At 39.6% G+C, this 26,753-nt stretch overlaps 1 protein-coding gene across 1 annotated transcript in view; it reads right to left on the bottom strand.

Moving 5' to 3' along the window:
* tet1 (tet methylcytosine dioxygenase 1) overlaps positions 1-26,753 on the bottom strand; it is a 226,208-nt gene that overhangs the window by 31,918 nt on the left and 167,537 nt on the right. The window contains exons 5-6 of the mRNA XM_051923345.1: positions 17,928-18,018; positions 119-212 (exon numbers count right to left, since the gene is read on the bottom strand). Coding sequence (XP_051779305.1) covers positions 119-212; positions 17,928-18,018 — 185 coding nt within the window. The remainder of the gene's footprint in view (positions 1-118; positions 213-17,927; positions 18,019-26,753) is intronic.

Genomic DNA, 26,753 nt, shown 5'->3' with positions numbered 1-26,753 from the left:
TGGATAAAGTACTTTGATGGCTATAAGACTAGCAGGTAAACATAATGCATAGGTGTCTCTCATGAAGCTTGTCGAAAATGCCTTTATCTTGTAGAATCATAGTTGTTTATACACTTACCCATTTTGCAATTGGGCATCCCTGAGAACTTTTCCCTTCTTTCCCAGTATAAATCACTACTTCAATTCTGACAGCTTTCCCTTTCTCTCCATACCTGTAAAATAAATATTATATATGATAATTTAGTAATCAGTCTTATCTCCATACCTGTAAAATAAATAGTCTATATTATAATTCAGTAATCAGTCTTCACTGCCTATTGCATCTGCTTAGTCCAATCCAGGGTCACAGTGAGCCATTGCTGAGCCTGGCTGATTTGGGTACAAGGCAGTGGTCCTTAATGGGGAGCCATGTAATGTTACAGTTTAACTGAAATCATATGAAAAATAACTGTAATGCAATAATAGGTGCATTTGAGATTACTTTAAATAAGACTTCAATGTAAAACTAAAGTTATGCAGCACTGGGGTACAGTAGATAGCACTGCAGTCTCACGATTCTAGGGGTTGTATCTCTGACCAGCCATTGCCTGTTGGCATGTTCTCCCCATGTCCATATGGGTTTCCCTTCCGGAACTCTGGTTTTTATCCTACATCCCAGAGTTTTGTGTGTTAGGTTAATTGGCAATCATACATTGGGCCTGTATGAGTGAATGTGTGTGACTGTCTCCTGTGATTGACTAACTGTTCAGCATCAGTTCCCATCTTTCTCCAGATGGGCACAGGGTCCCCCAACCCTGAAGTGGATACACAAATTAGAAAACCAAGAGATGAACAAACTGTGTCACAGTCCTGTTTATAGACTTCAGCTCAGCATCCAACACAGTTGTACCATCAGAGTTGATCAGCAAGCTATTAGACCTGGGACTTCCTCAACAAAAAATGTTGTATTTATTAGCTGGCACACCCCAACATATGTGGACTGGCAGCAACACAGGGTACTGTGCTGAACCCACCCATTATACCCTTTGTACATCTGTGACTGTGTGGTCAGACACAGGTTCAAAACTATCATTAGATTTGCTGATGTTACCACCATCATACAGTAGCCGTGATCAACAACATTGGAGACGCTGCTTGGAGAGAAGCATTCACACCATTAGATCCAAGGACAGTTTTTTTGACTTCAAGTGATAATGTTGCTTACCATCCAATGATATTGACACCAGCATGACAGTTTCTTGTATACATATACTGTATTATCTGAGTTTATATTTAATATATGGTATTGTACTCATTGTCTGTTGTTAGTACTGTTAGCAGTACAATACCTTGTAGAGATGGCAATTAATTTAAAAATGAAGTTGAATCCCAGTGTTCCTCATTCCATCATACTATTTGGTGTGCAGACCAGCACACAATGATACAAGAGATCCTTATTTTGTTTGCCTAGTGGTCAGAGATGTCAGCCTCCTCTCTCTCTGTTTGGTCCAAAATGCAACAAATGTATATCTGACCTTATTGTTTCTTTATGTAATTTGCCTAGAGTAGGATTTATTTATTTTTCATTTAAAGGGCAACATCTACAGCTGAGGTTGTTAATTAGTGAACATTAGAGGAAAAATCTGTTTTAATTTCAGTGAGTTTCTCATATGTTAATATTAAAGAGTTTATAATAGTAGATAATGTTGCGATGACCACTGATATTAACCTATGATACCACTAATGTTTCCTCTAATTTTTGATACATGGTTTGCAAAAAAATCCACCTGTGTAATGTTTCAAAATCATGGTTAAAATGAGTGTGGTGCTATGCAAACATTCAACAAATAACTGGCTCTTTAAACATTTCCCTTAATTTTGCCTCACTGTGACTTGCTGTAGCCAAGTCAGATGTTTTCTTTTTTGTCATAATTCTTGTGTGTGATTTTTGAGCTTTTGTAAAAAGCTAAATTTCCCTCTTGGGACAAATCAATCTATCTATCTATCTATCTATCTATCTATCTATCTATCTATCTATCTATCTATCTATCTATCTATCTATCTATCTATCTATCTATCTATCTATCTATCTATCTATCTATCTATCTCTCTCTCTCTCTCTCTCTCTCTCTCTCTCTCTCTCTCTCTCTCTCTCTCTCTCTCTATCTATCTATCTATCTATCTATCTATCTGTGGCTAGGGATCTGAGCCAGCAATCTGAAGGTTCCTGGTTCAAATCCTGTAAATGCCAATAGTGATTCTACTCCATTGGGCCCTTGAGCAAGACCCGCAACATGCAATTACTTTGTCCCAGGTATGACATTAATCTGCATCCAGCTCTGCAAGCAGGTTCTCCAACTTACAGGGAAAACTTGAGGGCTGGTTTCAGGACTGGTACTCCTGCCACTGTAAAAAAAACTCACACTGTTTTAATGTGGTGCTGAAGTGTCACTCGCTGCACTTGGGTCCCAATCCAGGTGGGTCATCATCAGCACATGCTCCCAACCTCTTACTATATCTATCTATTACAATAGTGCCTTATCTATCTATCTATCTATCTATCTATCTATCTATCTATCTATCTATCTATCTATCTATCTATCTATCTATCTATCTATCTATCTATCTATCTATCAGGTATTCTGGTCTATACTCATATTTCTCAAGTATGACAGAAGCTCTGGAATGGCCATAAAACTAGGGACGATAAAAGCAGAATTGCAAAGTGTGCAGAGCTAAGCAAAGGTGCATAACACTACAGTAAGGAAAATATAGACAAAAATTATTTCAATGCTGAAAAATGTAAAAGAAGGTTAGTGTTTCACCAGTCAGAGGTTGTGTTTCTTGCCTACTTTTTGTTTTGTTTTGTTTTTTTCAGATATAAGCTAACCTTTACCAGTTTTTTGTTTCATTTTGTAGATGCATGTTGATGCAGCACCTGCCCCAGCTTCAGACTGATATGGTAAAATGGGTGTGAGAAATACTAGGTGGGGCATGGTATGATAAAGTTCCAAAAAACAGTAACAGTAATGGGTGGGTTTAGGTCAGCTAAATAACCTCCTGGAGCCGGGCCTGTTTAGCAACTCTGTAATTCCTTTGAAGTCACAGTAAGGCACACAACAGGCCAGATCAGCTGTTTCAGTAGGCCTATTTACTTATAAACCAATGGCTCAAATATGAAACACTTGACATAGAAAATACAATCTGCCTTGTAATTTTTCACAGCTATTTTTGGCTTTTACCCATTAAAAATAAACCAGTATTATTTTGTTCAATGTTGGTAACAGTGAGACATTTCAAAACATAACTTGCTTTCCTCCCACTGTCTAACATGTTCCTGTCAGACTAACTGGTGGCTCTGAAGTGTGAATGAGTGCCTTGCGATGGACTGGCATGCCATCAACAATTGATTCCTGCCTTATGTCGAATACTTGATCTCTTTTTCGCTTTGAAGATTTGTGCTTACAGTCATCTTGCCTGTTCTCTTTTTTAGACGGCTTTTTTCTAACACCTTTATAAGTACTCATACTGGTAAAGAGGAAGTTTTATTTGGATGTTTGAATAAATTGTATGAGACTTACTTGACAGGTTATGCTGTTATAAATCTAGATCACATACATCTTTCTAATACTGCACAAAACTCTACTTTCTCTTCTGTTCTTTTTCCGTTTTTCTGTGGTGGCGATCTGCACCACCACCACCTAATCAAAGCACCGTGATGTCCTTACATTGATGGATTAAAGATAGATAGATAGATAGATAGATAGATAGATAGATAGATAGATAGATAGATAGATAGATAGATAGATAGATAGATAGATAGATAGATAGATAGATAGATAGATACTTTATTAATTAAAGACCAGAAGTCCACATGACCATCATCATCAAGTCCTTCCATGAGAACCCTGAATACAATGAGGACTAATTGAGGTCATTTCTGTTAGGTAAAATGCCTAGAGGGAGCTGGGTGGTCTCATGGCCTGGAATCCCTGCAGATTTTATTTTTTCTCCAGCCGTCTGGAATTTTTTTTTATTTTTCTGTCCTCCCTGGCCATCGGACCTTACTTTTATTCTATGTTAATTAGTGTTCTCTTATTTTAATTCTTATTTTGTCTTTTTTTTTCTCTTTCTTCATCATGTAAAGCACTTTGAGCTACATTATTTGTATGAAAATGTGCTACAGAAATAAATGTTGTTGTTGTTGCTGTGCAAATTAAGCAAACAGCTCATTGCTGATTATTGTATTAGAATATCTTATATCTTTCCTGCAATTCAACATGCACATCACACCAGAGGATTCTGTTTCTACACAGTCATCCACCTGTTTATATTTTAATGAGGCTAGTGACAGTGTTTATTTACCAAGCCAGTTACATTTTTATTTATTTAAACTAAAACAGTACTATAATAGAAAAGCAGTCTACCACATAACTTTAAAAATGTATTATTGTTTGTATGTGAACATTGCTCAGTCAATGACGAAATGAAGAAATAATCTCTGTCTCTGACTGGATTGTGGGAATGGAATCCAGATTCTTAAATTAACTTTGGTGCCTGTACTTTCAGAATTAATGTTTGATGTTGAACCATATCTATGGCTTTTTGAAAGTTCTAGGTAAATTATATTGTATGGTTTGCATTTACAGTATATATTACTCCACTTATGTGTACAGAATAACAATTTGGTTTGGCACAGTACCTTTTTGTCTGATGTTACCAGTACTTTTATTGTTGTACAATAGTAATAATAAATAAAATTATTAATAAATATGGCATTAGATGTCACTTTTCCACGAATTAATTTGTTACATTGGCATTTCTGATTTCTTTCCTTTAGGATGGCACTTTAACGTCCCGGCCAGGTTGAAGGCCTTTTGGAAGTGACTGTTTGCCTTGATTGACGCTGAAAGAGAGTGGGACCCGGATCGGAGGCAAGGTCTTTTTTTGGTGGGGTGATCTCAATGGAGAGGATTCGAGACGGAAAGTATTGTTGCTTTAAGGAGTCTGTGTTTGTTTTCGGTATTGATTAACGGCATCTCACAGGGCCAGAACAATGAGAGTTATAGGCAATTGTAAATAGTTCAAGTTCAAAGACGTACTTTTTTTTTTTTTGCTGCTATAATCCTATTTTTTGTTGTTCTAGACAGTGAACTGTTCTCTGAGCTACAGTACTATTGGTTCACTCCCGTTTTCCAAACATCTACCATCGTTGATATAGATCAGGCCCTCGTTAGGTTCTCTAAGCAAGATGCTGCTGCAGTTGGCGAGTGCAAGCATAGCAGTTGACAAGTTCACTGTCCCGCACACACGCAGCCAAGCCCCCAGCACTTGGACAACTGGTGCTGCTTAAAGTAAAAGGGCGCTCGTTTTGTTTGGCGCACCTCTTTTTATTCCCAATCCCTTCATCTCGGCCTCCCCATTACTGCTTTGACATCGAGCACAGGCAGAGTGGAACTCTGTGCTCACCCCGCCCTTACTTGTACACCAGTGTTAATTTTGTTGATAAAAACTAGACGAAAAATACTCGTCAACGACATTTTTTCTGTGATGAAAATGACCATTAATGACGAAAACTAAGACAAATACTTTTAAAATCATTGTTGACGAAAACTAAAAACGAAACCGTTACAAAGAGACAACTGGACAGTGAGTAATTCGAAGGTCTTTGCTCATCTCTATTACACATGACGTGGTTCGTCAACAAATAACGAGCTTCAATGCAGTGTTGCAATTTTAAAAACTTTGTAGTAAAAGACAAGTAGGAGTTGAGTTACAATTTAAACAATGTATTATTGATAATATTCATAAATAATAACAATATGCAAAGTACATTTGAATATTAGCAACCATACAACCCGAGGCGGAGTGGTGGCTGTGAGGCTAGGGATTTGCACTGGCAATCAGAAGGTTGCCGGTTCGAATCCCTTAAATACCAAAAGTGACTCTACTTCATTGGGTCCTTGAGCAAGGCCCTTAACCTGCAATTGCTCTGTTCTCGGTATGACGTTAATCTGCATCCAGCCCTGCATGTAGGCCCTGCAACCTGGGGGTTGGTGGCAGAATTGGCACTCCAGCCACCATAAAAAACCTCACACTGGTTCCATTCCATCTGAACTAGTGTGGTGCTGAGGTGTCTCCCGCTGCATGGCTGCACTCGTGTCCTAATCTGGAATCGTGAGTTGGTTTGTCATGTGGTGGGTGCAGTACTCCTAACCATACAACCTGATAAATAGTGATGTGTAGTTTCAGACGGCACACAGACTTGTTAGTTACTTAAAGTGTCTCTAGTTAAGTCCTCATTTTGTGGTCAGCTTTCTTCAGAACAGGCTGCATGCCTGTCTCAATATGGCTGCCGAGCTGTGCTCTCCGTGTTGTCCCTTTCAGTTCATGGTGTGTGATGGTCTTTCATCATTTTGGTGAGGTAGAGAGGGTGAGCAAGCAAATTTATTGGTTTTCTGTCCAACCCCTAGAGCCAATAGGGTGCCGTGGTACTTAAACAGAGCTGCCATTATCTCACCAAGATCTTTTGGAGTAAATCCTTTCTACACCTTTCATTTTATGTTCAATAATCACTACTTGTGGCTTGGCTCATTAGTGTGCATGTTAGTATAATAGTTTAGAGGTACAGTATATTCTGTGCATATTCATATGTGAAATAAGATATCCATCTGATTTTTACTGTTTGACTAATTTACTTTTACTTTTAGTCAACTAAAACTAGAGTAAAGCTAATAATAATTAAATGACTAAAATGTGACTAAAAATAATACACAATTTAGTCAGAAGACTAAAACTAAATCAAAATATATTGCCAAAATTAGCACTGTTGCAAATCTCTTTCCAGCTACACATGAGGCACCCTGCTTTGTGGAGGTAGGTGATTACAATATTAACAATCTGCGTAGATGCGAACAGTCTCACATTTATGACCAGAACAATGTTAAGCAAAATCCATCCATCCATTTTCCAACCCGCTGAATCTGAACACAGGGTCACAGGGGTCTGCTGGAGCCAATCCCAGCCAACACAGAGCACAAAGCAGGAACCAATCCCGGGCAGGGTGCCAACCCACCGCAGTGTTAAGCGAAATGCCTTTTCTTATACTCTTTTACCAGTGTTTGTATTAAAAGTTAAGAATAGTGCTCAGAGTTTTGTAATTAAGCCATTTCTTGTTACAAGTATTTTTAAAGCTAATACTTGTCATTAACACACGTGTTAATGACAAACATATCTAGGCATGCCTAAGAACGTGAGTTCATAGGCATGCCTAGACATTATGCAGCCTGCTGTATGAGTCATTATTGAAAATTCAGCCAGCTACCAATTTAGTCTTCCGACCCCTGATATAAATCAATTGCAATCAATGGTCAAAAGGAAATACTCTAAATGTCATTTCCGTTTTCTTTTCTTTATGTTGGCACTTTTGGTTAATTTCCACCAAAATATATTCACTTTCTTTTCAGCTTCATAGCAGCTACCAGCTTAGTGCACGTGCCATGTGAATTGTTTTTAATCACAAAGTGATCTACTGATTTTCTGAGATGAATAAAATGAGTAATTATTTCGTGCCGGTTAGCCACAAGAGAAGATGTGAAGATGCAGAATCATCTTAGTATCTATCTATCTATCTATCTATCTATCTATCTATCTATCTATCTATCTGTCTGTCTGTCTGTCTGTCTGTCTGTCTGTCTGTCTGTCTGTCTGTCTGTCTGTCTGTCTGTCTGTCTGTCTGTCTGTCTGTCTGTCTATCTATCTATCTATCTATCTATCTATCTATCTATCTATCTATCTATCTATCTATCTATCTATCTTCTGCTCCTGCAAAAAATCAAGAAAGCAAAACCAACATTGCCAGTACTGGTAATGTAGATAAAGTGGAACACAATTCTGGTAATGATGGGCCTGAATGCTGGACAGCAGCTCAGAAAAATGATTTCTTCCAGAGAAATGAACGTCTTTACACAAAGGATAAAATGTTAGGTTAACACACACCTTAAACACCATTGCTATATCATCAAGTGAATGTGAAAGAGGATTTTCTCCAATTAATCTGGTAGTCACCGAATTGAGATCATCTTTGTTAATACATACACCTGGTACAGTGATGTTCCTGAAAATTATAGGACCTCTATTTCTTAAGTTCAACCCAGATAGATATGTAGACCTATGGCTGCTGTGAGGACATCACTCTGCAGTAGATACTATTAGCAAGCAGCAATCAAGAGATGCAACAGGAGCATTGGAAGATATGTTGAAAGTGTGGAGCTTCCTGTAAAATGCTGTTCATTAAAACGTTCATGTGAGTACCCCCATCTTTTTTCTTGTGGAGGAAGTACTGGTTTGGCATAATTTTCTTGATCTTGTTAATGCACTATATATACTGTATAATCTTTGAAGTTAAATCGAATCTTAGCAGGTCCTAATATTTTGGTACTCATAATGTGAACACCACAACTTGGGGTTGTAGTGAAGGCAGGTGCCACTTGAAAATACTGTACCCTGCTGACACCATGGTGACCTTAGTGAAGGTTTGGGATATAAGGTCACTTCTTGAATTTAGAATGGGAGGTAAAGGCCACTGTTGGAATTTTATAAGAGGACATCAGACATGAATGAGAGAAGTGTGAGGAATTTGGAAAGCTGGCCCCTGTTGTGGATTTCTTTTAAATAAACGTTCTGAAATCACTCTGCAAAAGGTTCCGTATTTTATATACACATTATATATACAGTGGAACCTCGGTTCACGACCATAATCCGTTCCAAAACTCTGGTTGTAAACCGATTTGGTCGTGAACCGAAGCAATTTCCCCCATAGGATTGTATGTAAATACAATTAATCCGTTCCAGACCATACGAACTGTATGTAAATATATATTTTTTTTAAGTTTTTAAGCACAAATATAGTTAATCAAACCATGGAATGCACAGCGTAATAGTAAACTAAATGTAAAAACATTGAATAACACTGAGAAAACCTTGAACAACAGAGAAAACTAACACTGCAATAGTTTGCGCTATAGCGCTACCAACCGCTGGCTAAAAACACTTTTTTTTTAATGAGTTTTAAGCACAGGGAAAAAAAATGAACATTTGAAAAAATCCGTAATTTAATAAACCACCAAGAAAAGTAACATTGCAACAATGCAGGCTACGAACCGATCGCTGTAAACAGAAGTGAAAACAAAATCAAGCCCAGTGCATTCTATAACTGCCTTCCTACCTTATGCGTCCAGCTCTCTCTCTCGTGCTGCCTCTGTGTGTGTGTGTGTGTGTCGTGCGCTCACTCACTCTCTCTCTCTTGCTCGCTGCACAGGAAATGCACAGGGAGAGACTGAACATGTACAAACCGAAAGGGAAACTGGCTTGTTCGTATACCAAGTGTGTGGTCGTGAACTGAGGCAAAAGTTTGGCAAACTTTTTGGTCGTAAACCAATTTGTACGTGTACCGAGACGTTCGTGAAATGAGGTTCCACTGTATATACAGTATATATATATATATACATACAGTACATTGCACTGCACGTGTTTTGTAAGGCAAAGCAAACACCTGATGAGCTCCAATTAGGGTGAAACACGTGTCATGTACTCTTTGTATTATTTGGCTGTATCACATATCTATGATCTGCTGCTCGCAAATGAGAGAATGTGGCAGATGTTTGCCAAATGGCCGACCAATCACAAGCGTTGCCTGGTAGGTAACCACCTAAATAATCAGATTACAAATCAGAACTAGGAAGGTAATACTGTACTCAAGTCTTCACCATATCAGATAAGCAAACCAGCTGCCATGGCGCAGTGTCAGAGGCTTCACCTCAGGTGCTGATGTCTGAAGTTTGATCCCCATAAGGAGACGCAAAGGCACGTTCACCTGATGAGCCCTAATGGGGCAAAACACATGTTGTGTACTATTTGTATTATTTGGCAGATACTGTATCACATATGTTTGAGCTGCTTCTTGCAACTGGGAGGATGTGGCGGATGTTGGCCAACTGGCTGACCAACCACAAGTGTTTCCTGGTAGATAACCATCCAGTATGTGATTCAGACCTATGAATGTAATACTCTGATCTTCACCCTGTCAAGTAAGCGAACCTGCTGCCATGGCGCAGCTGATGTCTGAGGTTCGGGATTGTAAGGTTCGGGGATTTGCATGGGAAAGCAAAGGTGTATACACCTGATGAGACCCAATTAGGACAAAACACTTTTCTTGTACTCTTAGTATTATTTGGCAGGTACTGTATCATACATGTATATATATATATATATATATATATATATATATATATATAGTGTAAGTGTCATATAGAATTGTCTAGCATCCTGTATAGGAAGAAAGGTGGCCCCTTGCCAAGGAGGGAGGATGAAGTGAAGAACAATGATGGACTGGTGTCCCGGGCCAGGTTGGAAATTGATCCCTTAGCTGGAAGGGAGGCCAGAATAATTTCAAGGATTAGGGGAACTAGTCTGTATGGAGTATATACTCCCTCATCATGCAAGAGGGCAGCATCCATGTGTTGCTGCTCCTGTTTTCCAGACCATAGGACAGGCTGTGAACTGTAGTCCCGTGGGACAGCCCTACTGGTTGTCGTGGATGCCACCAGGGGGAGCTGCAAGGATAGACCACCCCTACTTTATGACAATTCCACCTGACCCTGAAGTACCTTCTCAGGACTTTGTCCAAACACTGAAAGTACTTCCAGGGTCTGGCTTGTGGGAGTTGGAGTCGGGAGGCAGTGGACAACACTTGCTTGGAGGAAGAGGAGTAGGACAGAGAAGGAGGATGATCTTTATTGTTATGGTGTACTGTGTTGTGTGGAAGATTCTAGAAGGGCCTGTAAAGGAACTGGATTGAATAAAATCATTATATTTGAACCCATGATTGTGTTTGTGTCATTTGTGTCCAGGGTTTGCGGCACAGTGACACCCCCTATGTTCCACACTAGACAGACTCCTAACGTTGTTTAGGGATGCTCAGAATGGCTGTTAAATGCTTTATTTTGTTGTATTGTTTGTTCTCTATTTAATTTTATACCCTAATGTTTACTTTTGGGCAGCACGGTGGCGCAGTGGTAGCGCTGCTGCCTCGCAGTAAGGAGACCCGGGTTCGCTTCCCGGGTCCTCCCTGCGTGGAATTTGAATGTTCTCCCCGTGTCTGCGTGGGATTCCTCCAGTTTCCTCCCATAGTCCAAAGACATGCAGGTTAGGTCGATCGGCGATTCTAAACTGGCCCTAGTGTGTGCTTGGTGTGGGTGTGTGTGTGTGTCCTGCGGTGGGTTGGCGCCCTGCCCGGGTTTGGTTCCCTGCCTCGCGCCCTGTGTTGGCTGGGATTGGCTCCAGCAGACCCCTGTGTTCGGATTCAGCGGGTGGGAAAATGGATGGATGGATGTTTACTTTTGTGATGTGCCATTTCTTTATTCTGGTTGTTTCACTGATTTGTCACCTGTTATTGTTAAAAAGAATGATCACTGCATTGTGTTGTCCACCATAAACTATTTAACAGTTTTTAAAATTCAGTTTGTTACCTTCAATTTTATATAGCAACTTTCATAGTGAACTCTGTGGCAAAGAATTTCCAGACAAATTGCTATTGCACTACTTGTACCAGAACAACATGTACTTTAACGCTATAAAACTAGCTCAACTTTAGAGTAGGCCGTAATTAATTGGAGACATAAAATTCCTGGAAATCTTATTAAAATATGTAATCTGAGTTAATACAAGCAACACCAACCACCAGGGCACCGACAGGGCCGGGCTAAGTTAACGGCACTTTCTAAACTGTGAGATCACATGGCATTTGGCCACATAACATGATAATTGGCACAACCAATACCCTGCTGCCTGTTACTTCTCAGATGAAGTAACTACACAGTAAGATAATGTGGACACTGACAGACTCAAAGAGGATTAACTACTGCATCATTCACATATTTGTGTTGAATGAGTAATGAAAAAAAAAAACCCGTCCAGGCAGATTACTCAGCCTAACTGATATACAAGAGAGTCTGAATACAGTGACTCACCTTCACAGAGATGTGAGCTGGCAGCAGTGGTCACCTAATGTGTAAGCAGAGCAGGCTAAAAAAGGCATAAAGACCACAATTATGATGACGCCTCTGTTTAGCACTGGACTTCATGTTCAGCCTAGTCACGGCTTACATAGATCTAAACAATTTCATGGCATTCGGGAAGCATCTAGAGATTTCTTTTTTTGTTTTTTTTTCTTTTTCTCACTGACTGTGAATGTTCAGTGACAGATCCTTCATTTCGCTCTGTGCTTCCACAGGTTAATGGATAGTGTAATAATGTTACTGAAATTCTCCAGTAACTTGAAAATGACAGACAAAGTCCTCTAAAATAGACATTTAATCAATCAGGTTGCCCATGGTTGCTCCAGCACATTTTCCCATGATAATAAATACGAGGTTTAATCTCCTCATATTGAATAGTTTTTTGCACTGCTATAATGCTGACATTTTTATACCCTTTGAAGAAATATTTATTGGTTGTTTTTCCAAATACAGTAGCTATTTTTGTTTTATAAGAGCAGTAGTGATACATTTCAGAGCAGAGAGACAGAAAGAAAGCAGTGACTTTGTTTGTCAATAGCTGAAATCTCTAAGCAATAAACAGACTAATACAGTATTGTCTATGTGGAATAAGGACTTACAGCACACGTCCAAACAGACTTGGAAGAGATAATGGCAACAGTGAAACTGTAGTCATTTGTAAGGTGAAAATCAGAATAGCAGTCAGGATACACGCTAAAGATCATTTCACAAAGATTTAGGCCTCCATGAAGTTCTCAACCTGTAAATATTTCTTTTTTCAAAGTGCTCTTCTTTAATAAGAGTCCCTTCTTTGTTTTAATGCAAAGTCTGGGCATAACTTTTTGCGTGTGTCATCATTGCATTTTTGTAACACACTGTGTCGCTGTCGAACCATCCATAGTGCAAGCAGTGGGCATACCTGGCATCACATATTAAAGTAGTTCAGAAAATGGCAACAGCCACTGAAGAAACATTCAACCAAATGGTGATAAAGTATGGTCTTCAAATCAGGTATAAACAAAAATCAAAACCAAAACCCAGAAGAAAGCACTTTTCATTTGTAAGAAACCAAGTGTAGACACTTTTTGAGCACACAGAAAAAGCACAACATCACATGCATATGTCAGGCTCACTTTGTGATGCATAGTGTCACCGCAGACCATTTCAAAATGGCGATACTTAATGACGTCATCAGCGTCCACCTGAGCAATAACAAAATCTAAACAAAACCTAAAAACAGAAACAAAAGACTAAAGCATTAAAATTTACATTGCCATTGTGCTATGATAAGAAGGATTCTCTAAGTAACCAGAACACAAACATCAGTGAGGCAGCCAATAGGGTGAACTTCAGGAGACTTGAAGGGGTCATATGCCTATTGACATTAATAATAATAATTCTTTACATTTATATACTGCTTTTCTCACTACTCAAACATTAGCGTTAGCGTTGCATTTTATTCCAAAAAAACATGTAAAAAGTATGGCATGAAAAATTACATTTTTACTAAATCTTAAAAGTATAATAATGATACAAACAATAACTATAATGATGAATAAAAATAATAATATGAAATTGAAATTAACACTAATAGCAAAAATAATAATAACAGCAATAATAATACTGTTAATGATGCCAAAACAGTATATAATCTCAAAATGAGTCCTCTGTGTGGTAAATCTTAAAGCACAGTGAAAGACACAATCCAACGTCACAGCGTGTTTCTTTTTGATTTTCTTTCCAGATTTGTCAGTTTTTGAACAGCACACTGCACATTTACAAGTCAGATTCTGGGTTTTTTTTCTGTTGGAGGTATTAATCAATAAAATGTCTACCAATACGACTCTCTGGATTGATCCGTGATGTGATGGCTCAACTGTGTCTCTAGCCGTAGTGTGGACGGTGGATGTACAACAATGATTTGTTCTACAAGCAGGCATGTAAAGTTTGCATGAGATACAGTTTTACCAGCGTTTTATTTGTATAACATGAATGCATTCCAAATGCACTGTTCCACCAGATGATGAAATATCTTTTTATAGTATTTCTTTTGTTGCCTCCGCATAACGGGATAGAAAGTCAATTCTTGACCCACACAATTTACGCCATCCATCGTGCTATTGTAGTCGACCACAACCCAAATGGCTTCTTAACCTGCTTGTTGCCTTTTGCCTGTACAGTGACCATAGCTGCATTATTTACAGTGCTAAGAAGACAAATATCTTCCTCGTCTTTCCATTTCAGGGAGAGCACTTTACCCTTTTGCTAAGCTACTAGTGCACCTTGCTGTGATTTAGCTCTGCCAAAGTCTTCAAGCATGCCACGATGGTTAGGATGCACTGTTCCATATACGTCAATCTTTCTTTGCAGCAATATGTCTAATAGCTCTGGCGAAGTATAAAAATTGTCCATGGTTACACAGTAACCTTGATCCAGCAGAACATCTATCAAAGTCTGCACCAATAACATAGTAACGCTGTACTGATTTTATTTCGGATCAAACATGGTCCCTTTCCCTATGTACAGATCTGAATTCCAAATGTATCTCATTTTAGATTCACAAAGCTCATAAAGCTTTATGCCAACTCTTGCTCTTTTTGATGTGATGTACTGTATCCATGACAATGTGCCCTTATAAGCCTTGAGACTTTCATCGATGCTGATATCACGGTTCAAAATGTAAAAGCTCTGAAATTTTACTACAATCACCTGGTATATCTCCCAAATTTTCTTAATTTTGGGCCCTCGATGGGTATTCTCATTAAAGTCTTCAATGTTGGTAAAGTGCAGATATTTCATAATTACCAAAAGACCTGCACTCAGACATAATCATTTCTCCAAAGAATGGCAGCGCTGACAGCACTTTTACAGCCAGAGTGATTCTCGGTTCTAACACTTACGCACGACGCATCTGTACAGTTGCCCAAGTGACACTTGGGACTAACACTTTTAGCACGGTTTTTGCAGTCCGAGTAACGCTCAGGTCTAACTCTGACGAGGTTAATGGAGATCCTGTGGAAAGACTGAGTACCCTTACGTTCTTACGGAACTACGTACCTTTTTGGGAAGGCTGTGGACAGCTAGTCTATCAATGTAGATTCACATTCATTTAATGATTAAAGGGAGTAGAATAAAAAACAAACAACTGAGCAACAAAAAGCCTTGCATTTCCAATTCACAATCCACTAATAAACATTTACTGGTATGTAGTTCTTAAAAATATTCAGTTCGTTATATTTAACCAATAGTCATCTAAGCAAACAGAAACACAATTATTTTTCAGGATTTACAAACCTTGGTACCCTCTTTATGCAGCTGAAATGTTGTTCCATGTCTGTGGGGGTTTTCACTGGTCATTTTATTTTTTCCAACATCCCAAACACTTGTAGTCAGATTAACTGGAAAATCTGAATCGGCCCATTATGAGTGAGAGTGAATGTGAGTATACCCTGTAATGAAGCTTTATGACTGGTTTCTGTTAGAATACACTAGACTCACAGCAACCCGGTTCTTGAAAAGTAATGCTTAGAAAATTATTGAATTGGAGGATAAAAATAAGTTCTCAAAGGTTATTTTGTATGTGAGTCTGACATTTGCATATGACTGTTTTAAAGTGGTTTGTTGGCAAAGCAGACTTGCAGAGACATGTACTATGATCCCATCCACCAACCCTAATAACTAGACACCAGGCGTACACATATACATACAGTATGCCTGGAAGAAATATGCCTTGCTCATCACTTGCAAGACAAAATTGTTAATAAAGCAATCTACTATATAATAAAACACTAAGGTCTGTGTGTCCAGTCCAGTCCATCTGAGCAATCTGAGTTGTCAGGCTTTGGTGTGATTGACGCGATGAAAAAGGAAGTTCAAATGTGAGATGCACGAAGACTAGTAAAGGCTCAAAGATGGAAAGTATAAAACTGGACAGGAGGTGAGAACGGTACCTCAAACATAATGACACAGTCTGAGAAGCAGGCTTTATGAGAATGCACTTGACAGAGGGACCGCCAGTGAAGAGACGTTCACACACTTAAAAACAGACGAAAGGCACTGGAGATACACATAGGGCAAGACATAGCAAATAGTTTTAGATAGATAGATAGATAAGGCACTATATAATAGATAGATAGATAGATAGATAGATAGATAGATAGATAGATAGATAGATAGATAGATAGATAGATAGATAGATAGATAGATAGATAGATAGATTATTAATCCCAATGGGAAATTCACATTATCCAGCAGCAGTATACTGATACAATAAATAATATTAAATTAAAGATTGATAATAATAATTTTTAATTTTTAAATTATTCCATTGCCTCTCTTTGACAGGTACCGTGGCTAGTAATAATAATAAAATGCATACCAAACTAAGAGCATTAAAATGTAGTTAGAGTAGGATTGGCTTTGAGGAGCAATAAACATTCATTTTTGTAAAAGAACTCTTAACAATTTTGTGTGCACTTTGTGGTGGGCAATGCCCTTACCCAGCCGGGACGCCTTTAAACTTGGGAGGACCAGGGGAGAGTGTGTGCTCAAGGCATTATCTCAACAGATGGCTAGGTGGCAGCACCATGAATTCCCACAGGGCATACTGGGAGTTGGAGTTTGGTGGCTCAGCCCTGTTGGGTCCCAGGGTTGCCACCAGGGGGTGCTGCAGGGATCTTGAGCCCTGCGTCATCAAGCTCCCACCTTACCTGGAAGTGCTTCCAATGGAACACTCAAAATACTCCTGGGGATTATATAAAAGGAGTTAGCTGCCACTGCCCCAGTAGCCAGAGTTGGGAGGAAGAGGGACGAAGCTTGCTGGAGGAGGAGTGGAGGAGGGAAAAAGAGACGGACAGAGAGGAAGACAAAGTGCTGTGTACTGATTTCTTGTGATTTTTTATTTTTTTATTTTATTATACTCCTCTCTTTTGGCAGTGATGGGGATTTGAACCGGCAACCTTCGGGATACCAGCACAGATCCTTTATCACTGGTGCTTTGTTGTACTGTGGCTGAATTATGGGAAATGCTTAAGGAAAAGTTTCCCATGGCTGAATAAAAGCCTGTGTGTTATGCTGAATTTGCATCTGTGTCTGCTTGTGTCGAGTTTGGGGAGCTGGAGTGCCCCCTGCAGGCCACAACTTAATAATTTTAAATTCAAGCGTGTACTGGCTACATACAGTATGTGTGCATGGTAAAACATTGCAAGTGAAATGATAACAATCAAAATATGAGTTACAAGGCTTACCTTATCTAGTATAGTTTAGTTAACAATTGACGTTGTAGGGTTTGTGTTATTCCTGGTGCCTCATCAAGGTTGCTGTTCCAGGAAAGTCATTCATGTGTGTTTTGTTTGTTATTTTACAATGTGATATTTCATCTTACATTGGATTTGTATTTGTTATGAACAGAACAGTAGGCAGCCTGAACTTTTTTAATGAAGAATCAACTCAGGTAAAGAAAAGAGACATGTTTACGGGAGATGGCAGCAACATTTCAGGCAGAGGTTTGGTTACCGAAAAATCAGAATTAATAGTAAACGAAGACTAATTTGGTGACGCTGGAGGCGCTTGGCCCCTGGTTTGTCATAATTCTTTCAAATGGCTTGACTAATTAAAATAACCAAGTTACCCTGCTATAAAGTTAGTATTGGTTCCTGTTGTAGCAATGTGTTACAGAATTGAGCAGAATAGCAATGACACATCTGGTGTGCAAGTAAAAAGTGAAACACACTTTAAATGGGCTGGATTAAATTACACATTTAAAGCAACACAATTAATCAAAGCTCACACATATTCGGCCAGTCATGGTGTAATATCTTCTTCTTGCCCAAATGATTTTTTTCTTGTAAAACAAACTAAAACATAACAATGTAAGACAATCTAGGATCTTACCTTTCTTCCATGATTTTTCTCACAGCTGCAACACTTGGTCCTGATCCAAGGTGTGTGTAATATGGACCTTCATCCTTTTCAATAAATTGTTCTGAACAAAAAAAAAAAAAAATAGGTTATTTAGCATTCTGACAAGGAAAAACGACAACAAGCCATTCATCTCAACAAAGTTGCCAGTCCTATCTTAATTCCTCCAAAATAAATGAAGTCAAGTCTCTATAAAGTCCTATTTTCTACCACACTAGGAATAAGCACGTTTTTCCTTGTAAACACTTGAGGAGTCCATGTCCCTTTGCTATCTAAACACATATCAAACAGAATGATGTCCACAATGCAAAATGATATATGTGGCCCTGATGAGTTCAACTGTTTGGATAAGATGTTGAACATGTAATGAGCTGTAGATCTGACTGTAGCAATCATGGAATAATAAAATAATAATAATACATTTTATTTATAAAATGCCTTTCCCTTACCTAAAGTGTCTTACAGAAATTAAGAATGAACAACAGGGCATATACAACAAATAATGTCCTCATGAAACACTAAATCAAGATAAATACAGGATACGCAAAGCACTGACACAAAATAAGAGGCAATAAACCAGAATAAAATACAAAAATACAAGAAAACCCTTAACAAGAAACATAATTTGTGGTACAAACACAAATCTTCCTGGGCATCTAGACAGAGAAGCTAAACTGAAAGAAGGATCAGAATGTCAGGATAAGTTCAATGCCTTCCTGAACAATTAAGTTTTAAGTTGTTTTTTGAAAAAATGAATTCAGTTAGCTGATTTCATTAATTTTGGGAAGTTGTTTCAAAGTCTGGGCATTACGGAGCTGAAGGCTCTGTTACCCATGGAGTGCAGGTTTGTTTGGGGCACAATGAGATTGCCAGAATTCGGTGGAACTTGGTGGGAGGACAGGAGAAGAGAGATGTAGGAGATGACTGATGTAGTTTGGTACAAGGCCATTGAAAGCTTTGTAGGTTGTTAATAAAATCTTATAGAGGGCGGCACGGTGGCGCAGTGGGTAGCGCTGCTGCCTCTCAATTAGGAGACCCGGGGTTTAGTTCCCAGGTCCTCCCTGCGTGGAGTTTGCATGTTCTCTTCGTGGATTTCCTCCCACAGTCCAAAGACATGCAAGTTAGGTGCATTGGCGATTCTAAATTTTCCCTAGTGCGTGCGCCCTGCGGTGGGCTGGCACCCTGCCCGGGGTTTGTTTCCTGCCTTGCGCCCTGTGTTGGCTGGGATTGGCTCCAGCAGACCCTGTAGTTAGGATATAGTGGGTTGGATAATGGATGGATGGATGGAAGGGGAAACTGCCAGTAGGGAGTTCCAGTAGTCAACAGCAGATGTAATAAAAGCATGGACAAGTTTCTCAACATCAGAAAAGGAGAGAAATGAACGCACACAGGATCTGTCACGGAGGTAGAAGTAAGAAAGTTTCTTAATGTGAGGAATGTGGGTAGAAGAATAAAGGGAGGAATCAATAATGACACCAACATTCCCAGCAGAAGTCGGTCTAATGAAATCATCACAAAGGGTGAGCGAGGATGAGCTCATGTTGTTAAGCAAAGCTTTAATACCAATTAGTCTGACTTTGGATTTGTTACAGTTTAATTTTAAAGAGTTATATTCCATCCAGGTTTTTATTTCACCAAGGCAAGTTGTGAGCTGAGAAATAATATAGAAAGGTGTCTCACATTCTGACTTCTACAGAAGCTTTTCCTACATTTTACACAAAACCTTTTCCAGCTGTTTGAGGCTGGTGAAGGAAGAACATGATGAATAAAGATTGAAAGCACTAAGATAAGAAAAATGAGGGAGAGATGTGTAGGGAGTGGGGGACCATAGGCTTTGACTATCAGCTTAATTACAGTCTTTACAGAGTTTGCATGCCAACCATGTATCTATATAAATTGTTCTTTCGTCACATATTATGAAGAAGTGCATGTTCGAAAATTGGTTTGATATGAGTAAGTGTGGGCCTGTTTGTGAGTGTGACCAGCAGAAGACTGGTGTTACATCCATTGTGGTAATACGCTCCAGTTCCTCATGACGCTAAATTAGATTAAGCATATTTGACATCGGTTGGAAGTACGAATGGATCCTATACAGTGGCATGACAAATTGAGAAAAAGTGGATACCTCCTATATCCTTTAATCTGCGGAATCCTTGGTTCAGATCCTGAAGTTCAAAGCCCATGTGTAGGAACCACAATTTTGTATTTGTGCTATCAATTGTAGTCGCTAAACAGGTTAGTTCAATAAAGACCCAGGCATTGAAAACACTAAACTTATAAATTTACAATTTTTTTTTCTTTTTAATACTTGTAATATTTCTAGCTTTACTTTGATATTATTGTTTTAAACTGTGAGATTAGAACAGATAAAGCTCTTCCTAAGAGAACCCTTTCCAAATGATGCTACTGTCTTAAATAAAAACTTAAAACATGAAATGGATGATTTGTCAGATGATGCAGCTTCAGCCCCACACTGGGTTTTCCTCCTTTGAATGCGTCATCTGCTGTCATATTTAATAAAAGGTAACACGCATCATTGGAAAATATTTTAAAGTCACATGGTAATTTGGCCTTTCTAAAATTTCCAGCAAGTTGTAATTTTCCAGCCTTTCAACAATCTGATCATACAGTGCCGTTACTTGAGCTGCCAAATTCTGGACCATGGAAAATTGAAACCTGCATCACCCAGGAACCACCATCTGTTAGTGCATCCAGTCTCCCAAGGAGTGACATCTCCCACGCCTTCTGTATTAGATGTGTGGGTTCTGGTGAGATACTTCCATACTGCTCCCAGTCGTGGAGGAGAGCTGAGTTCAAACCAGCAAGTGAAAATGCACTGTTTACTTACTCATTCTGTCATGACTCACCTAAAAACACAGTTCCATTTCTGTTTGTAATTCTCATCATGTAATATCACAGGTAATGCAGCTTTTTATTTATTTATAACATTGCCTTCATAGTTAAGTTTCACCACATTGCATTTAAGCTATTTACAGTTAATATTACAGTAAAAGATACTTAAGTTAAAGATATAAATATTGCAAGATTTTTAAGAAATGTGTATTTTTTTTCACTGATTTGTTTAAAAGTAAAATTCAACTCGTGATGGAATCTTTGGATTGTTTGTGCATTCTCTTGCACAAAACTTCAACCGAAAGTAATCTTTCAGGTTTACATCCAGTAAACAATTATTTATCAATGCAATATGTATATTGTTTGCCTCCTCAGTATCCACTGTTACTCCTGCCCATGGGAAAGACACCAGAGGAATCCAAACTTGAAAGGATTCTGCCTTCTTATTAGACTGCACAGCACAAAGTTACTGTATCTCTTATATATATTTGTCTTCTGGTTCATCCTGCTTCCACTTCAAAACCGGTCCCGCCCACACGCAGCAGACACGGCATTTCTCGATTCCTGTTCGTCGTCTTCCATGTCATGCACTATACTGGCCTGCTGAGCGTAATACATCCAACAAGTACTCGAGGTGCTGCCACAACACTAAAGTAGCTTTACCACCTTTGCGGGAGCCACCTGTGTCTTTTATTCCCTTACGGAGACATTGGCTGTCACAAAGATTTACAACATGTTCCCAATAAAAGAACCGCCAAGCGAATAAGGCTTACACAATGCCAATTTTACGCGTACAGATTAGCAATGAGGAATACATTTAGCATTTGGCACTCCAGCGGCAAACTATTCCAACAGTACGTCGCAGATGCGTATGTTAAAACACAGGGCGCGCGTCTCAACTATCTCAGATTACATCAACAAAATCTGTGCGTGGACCAATACAATGTTTGAATGCAGACACACTGCAAGCAAACTCTGAAAATAACAACGTACGTGTAGGCAAAATAATCATATTACCGTCCACATTTCCAGGAAGTCCAAGATACATGCAACAAAACTATCAGGATGCCATGGCCATAGTACGTAAATTCAGAAAGCCTGATTTATTTATCACTTTCACATGTAATCCTACTTGGCTGGAAATTCTACATGCACACTGTGTCTTTCAAGAAGTATTTATTTCTACTTGATTTCTGAATTCCTTTCTCACCGTTTTCCATTCCTATTCTTACACCGCCGTATGCTACGGCGGGCATCGGCTAGTATACATTAATACTGTAGAATGGCCAAAAACAGGGTGGTCGATAGAGCAGTAAATGCAATTACATTTACACACAAAACCGAGATAAAGTGAGTAACACGGTTAAAGTGGAGGTTTCTGAAAAAACCACCATTTACATGCGCAAGTCCCCTCATGGAGTTCTGCTTTGGCAGAATGCTAAAATGTCAAAATAATCCACTAACAGAATATTAAATATCATTAAACGTGAAGCTGAAAACAAACATTAAGCTTGCTTCTCCTGAGCAGTGTTGGTGAACATTACTTTTAAAAGTAACTTAGTTACATAACTCATTACTTACAAATAAAGAGCAACTAAATATGTTATATAGTTACTTATTATAAAATGTGATGCATTACTCTTGTGAAGGCTAAGGGGCACCACAGAGACCCAAACCCCAAATATGAACACACAAACACAGTCCCAGGCACAAATAAAAGGAGGTTTATTACAAAATACCTTCATACAAAAAACTCACAGGTTATCTCTTCTTCTTCTTTCTCTCTCTCTTCGCACTGCTACTCCTCCAAGCCGAGTGTTGCCTGTCTCCACTCCCAGCTCTGACTCGCCTGGGAAAGGCAATGCTTTCCTTTTATGGAGGACCTGGTAGTACTTCTGGTGCCAGGGCTTTCCCGTTGGAAGCACTTCCAGGCCTTATGGAATACGGAGTGTATCTCCCTGCAGCACCCTCTAGCGGGATCCACGGACCCCAGCAGGGCTATACTATTGGACTACAACTCCCAGCATTCCATGCTGGTGCCCAAATGGGCACTGATATCCAGGGCTGCTGCCATTTAGTGTATGGTGGGAATGCAATAACCTGAAATATTGCTCTCCCCTGTCCTTCCATATTATTGGTGTCCCTGCCAGATGAGGTTCCCAAGTCAACCAATCCTCAGGTGTTGTCCCTCACACTGTATGTTTCTTTTGTGCTACTTTTTCTTCTTTTGTATGAAAACATTTGACTGTCCAGCATTTGTTATTAAATCTTAAGCCCATATATGAACCTTCATGAAACTAACCAGGAACACAGCCAAGCGGGGCAGATTTCTTGTGTTGTATAAATACATCTAGTCCTTTGTGTGCTCTGAAGTAAATAATATCCATTCCCTTTTTACATTCCCAGCCTACACCCCTGAAGATTTGAGGCATGAATACTGGCAGATGAGTCACCTGATCACAATGTTTCAACATATCGATAGCAAATAGATGGCTGAAAACTAAACTGTCGCTTTTTTAATACAGTATGTGTCTGTAACTGGATTGCATGCAGCACACTCCTTTCTGCTTGAGCCTGCAAAAGAGTGGCATACCGCTATGTTTGCTACTTGCCTGACACCCAGGGTAGTAATAATGCAAGTATTTTTAATTCAATAAAGTAAATATTCTGTTAGGTTATCTGTTACTTTAAAAAATACAGTTTAAATCATTTAAAGCTATTGATCTTTGTCCACTTTGAATGAGTCTTATCTCTGCTCATTGACAGAGGCCATACCAGAGCATTGGTGTGAAGGGATCTGGAATTTAAACAGTTTTATATTGTGCATTTTAATAGTTTGCTTGTTCTCCCTGTGTCTGCATGGGTGTCGTCCAGGTGCTCCTTCCACTGTCCAAAGACATGCAGGTTATGTGAATTGGCATCACCAAATTGGCCCTAGTGTGTGGTTTGTGTGTGTGTTAGTTCACCCTGCAGTGGACTGGCATCCTGTCCAAGGTTTGTTACTGTCTTGCACCTTATGTTAGCTAGGATAAGCTCCGGCACCCTCCGCGCCCTGGTCTGGATTTAGGGTTAGGATGAGGGTTACAAGTACCATACATTTACACTGGCTGTTACAGACTCAAATTAAATGTATGTTTTTATTGCATAATAGTAATAATAAGAGCAGTTCACTACTCAAAACATTTATTTTGTGACACGGGAGGGCTCGAACCCGCGACCTGTTGATTATGAGTCAGCAGTTCTTACTGATGTACAGTGATCCCTCGCTATATCGCGCTTCGCCTTTCGCGGTTTCACTCTATCGCGGATTTTATATGTAAGCATATTTAAATATATATCGCGGATTTTTTGCTGGTTCGCGGATTTCTGCGGACAATGGGTCTTTTAATTTCTGGTACATGCTTCCTCAGTTGGTTTGCTCAGTTGATTTCATACAAGGGATGCTATTGGCAGATGGCTGAGAAGCTACCCAACTTACTTTCTCTCTCTCTCGCGCTGACTTTCTCTGATCCTGACGTAGGGGGATTGAGCAGTGGGGCTGTTCGCACACCTAGACGATACGGACGCTCGTCTAAAAATGCTGAAAGATTATCTTCACGTTGCTACCTTCTGTGCAGCTGCTTCGTGAAGCGACATGCTGCACGGTGCTTCACATACTTAAAAGCTCGAAGGGCACGTATTGATTTTTGACTGTTTGTTTTTCTCTATCTCTCTCTCTCTCTCTCTCCCTGCTCCTGACAGAGGGGGTGTGAGCTGCCGCCTTCAACAGCTTTGTACCAGCGGTGCTTCGCATACTTAAAAGCCAAACAGCCCTATTGACTTGTTTGCTGTCCTCTGTCTTTCTGACAGTCTGTGCTCCTGACGCACACTCCTTTGAAGAGGAAGATATGTTTGCATTCTTTTAATTGTGAGACAGAACTGTCATCTCTGTCTTGTCATGGAGCACAGTTTAAACTTTTGAAAAAGAGACAAATGTTTGTTTGCAGTGTTTGAATAACGTTCCTGTCTCTCTACAACCTCCTGTGTTTCTGCGCAAATCTGTGACCCAAGCATGACAATATAAAAATAACCATATAAACATATGGTTTCTACTTCGCGGATTTTCTTATTTCGCGGGTGACTCTGGAACGCAACCCCCGCGATGGAGGAGGGATTACTGTACTACCAAAGCAGTTGTGACAACAAAGTACACTAATCCGATTTCTTTTTCTTCGGTTATAGTCTTGAATAAAAGTGCACTTGTTCTGTTATATTTGTACCTTTTGTGAAAGTGCTTATTTAATATTTGGACTTCAGTCTTCACACATTATACACTTAATGTCAAAATTTTGTTGTTAGTACTAAAAGTTTGTCTTTTAGGTATGTGTTCAACATTTCTTGCATTTCCTGTCATCCTACACTTACTGTACATAGGTCTTTGTAGACACGGAACACACATGAACTGCATGTGTTCCAAATAACGATATATTATTTACCCTCTACAGCTCCAGGTAGCTAACTCCTAGATAAACAAGGCTTGAGCTGGGAGAGCTTTTTGCCCTTCCTGAAGCGGTGGGGGGATGAGATAGCAGGCTGCTTGCTGCTTGTGTTGATTGACACATTTACAACACAAAAGATGCTGACGGAGAGGTGCGAACGGATTTAAGGTGGGCCGGGATTCCGAGTTTTTTCATAGGCCTTGGTTATTCTAGTGTTAAGATGGGGCTCATTATCCAACTGAAGAGGACTTGCGTTTAAATTCTGTTTGACACAAACAATAACCCCACCTCCTTTTCTGTTCTGTCTCTCCTTCCTAAAAAATGTGTATCCCTAGATGTTATACTCATCATCCCCATCATTGTTACTTAGCCAGGTTTCTGTTATTACTATAATATTATAACTATGCTCCTCTAGATACAACTCCAACTCGCTTTTTTATTTTTAATACTTCTAGCATCAAGGCAAGCTATTTTTAACTTGTTACTAATTTTACTTCTGTATTTAAACATTGGGTTAGATTTTACATTACTATGCATTTTTATTTTTACAATATTGTTTGTTTCTTCATGTAGAGTTCTAAACCTGGCCTGCCCTAAACTCTCTGCTCCCCGCATGCTCTAGTTTAAACAATCCTTGACTAACATACTCATACACCACCCCAACACATTGGTACCCCTCGGTTCGGGTATAACCCATTGCAGCAGAACAGGTCCCATTGTTCCAAAAGGAGTCCCAGTGTCCCATAAATCTATACCTTCTACACTACACCAAGATTCGAGCCATATGTTAAACCTTCTGACCTCCTCAGTCTTACCTGAACTAGTGTGTGGCACAGACAGAACTTCAGAGAAGGCTACCTGCTCCTCAGCCTGGCGCCTAACTCTTTAAATTTAGATTGCACAACAGACAGACTACCCTTACATATGTCATGTTTTCCAAAATACACAATGACAATTGGATCCACTCCATCTCTGGCCAAGAGCCTATCAACCCTTTCAGGTAGGTCTCACACCTGTGTACCCGGAAAGCAACATGCCATGCGAGACTCTCTGTCTCTGGAGCAAACATGCACTTCAATCCCTGTAATTATTGAATCCCCAACTATCACTTCCTCTCTGTTTCTGGGAACTGATTTTGAGGTGACCTGTTGGGGCTCCTCATGCCTGCCTGCCTACCACCTCAGAATCTTCAGAGACACCATCCAGCTCTGCAAGGACCCGAAAAAGGTTTGACACTTCCAGTTCTGGGGTCGATGTCCCCGAACAGTGTGTACCCTTTACCTTACGCCTTGTGACCCACCCATCTGATCTGGAATCTCCTCCTGCGCCACCTTAGGGGTGCACACTATCTGTCTAAAGGACACCTGGGCCAGGTCTGCCAATTCACTACTATAATGCAGACCCGCCAACTCTTCGTCCAGTTCACTGACCCTGACCTTGAGGTGCTGGATCAGCTAGCATCTCCTGC

Source organism: Erpetoichthys calabaricus, chromosome 2 (assembly GCF_900747795.2).
Source record: "Erpetoichthys calabaricus chromosome 2, fErpCal1.3, whole genome shotgun sequence".
In the NCBI taxonomy this organism is placed as follows: Eukaryota; Metazoa; Chordata; class Cladistia; order Polypteriformes; family Polypteridae; genus Erpetoichthys; species Erpetoichthys calabaricus.
Note: the sequence above shows the minus strand (reverse complement) of the source record. Positions and strands in the feature narration are given on the sequence as shown.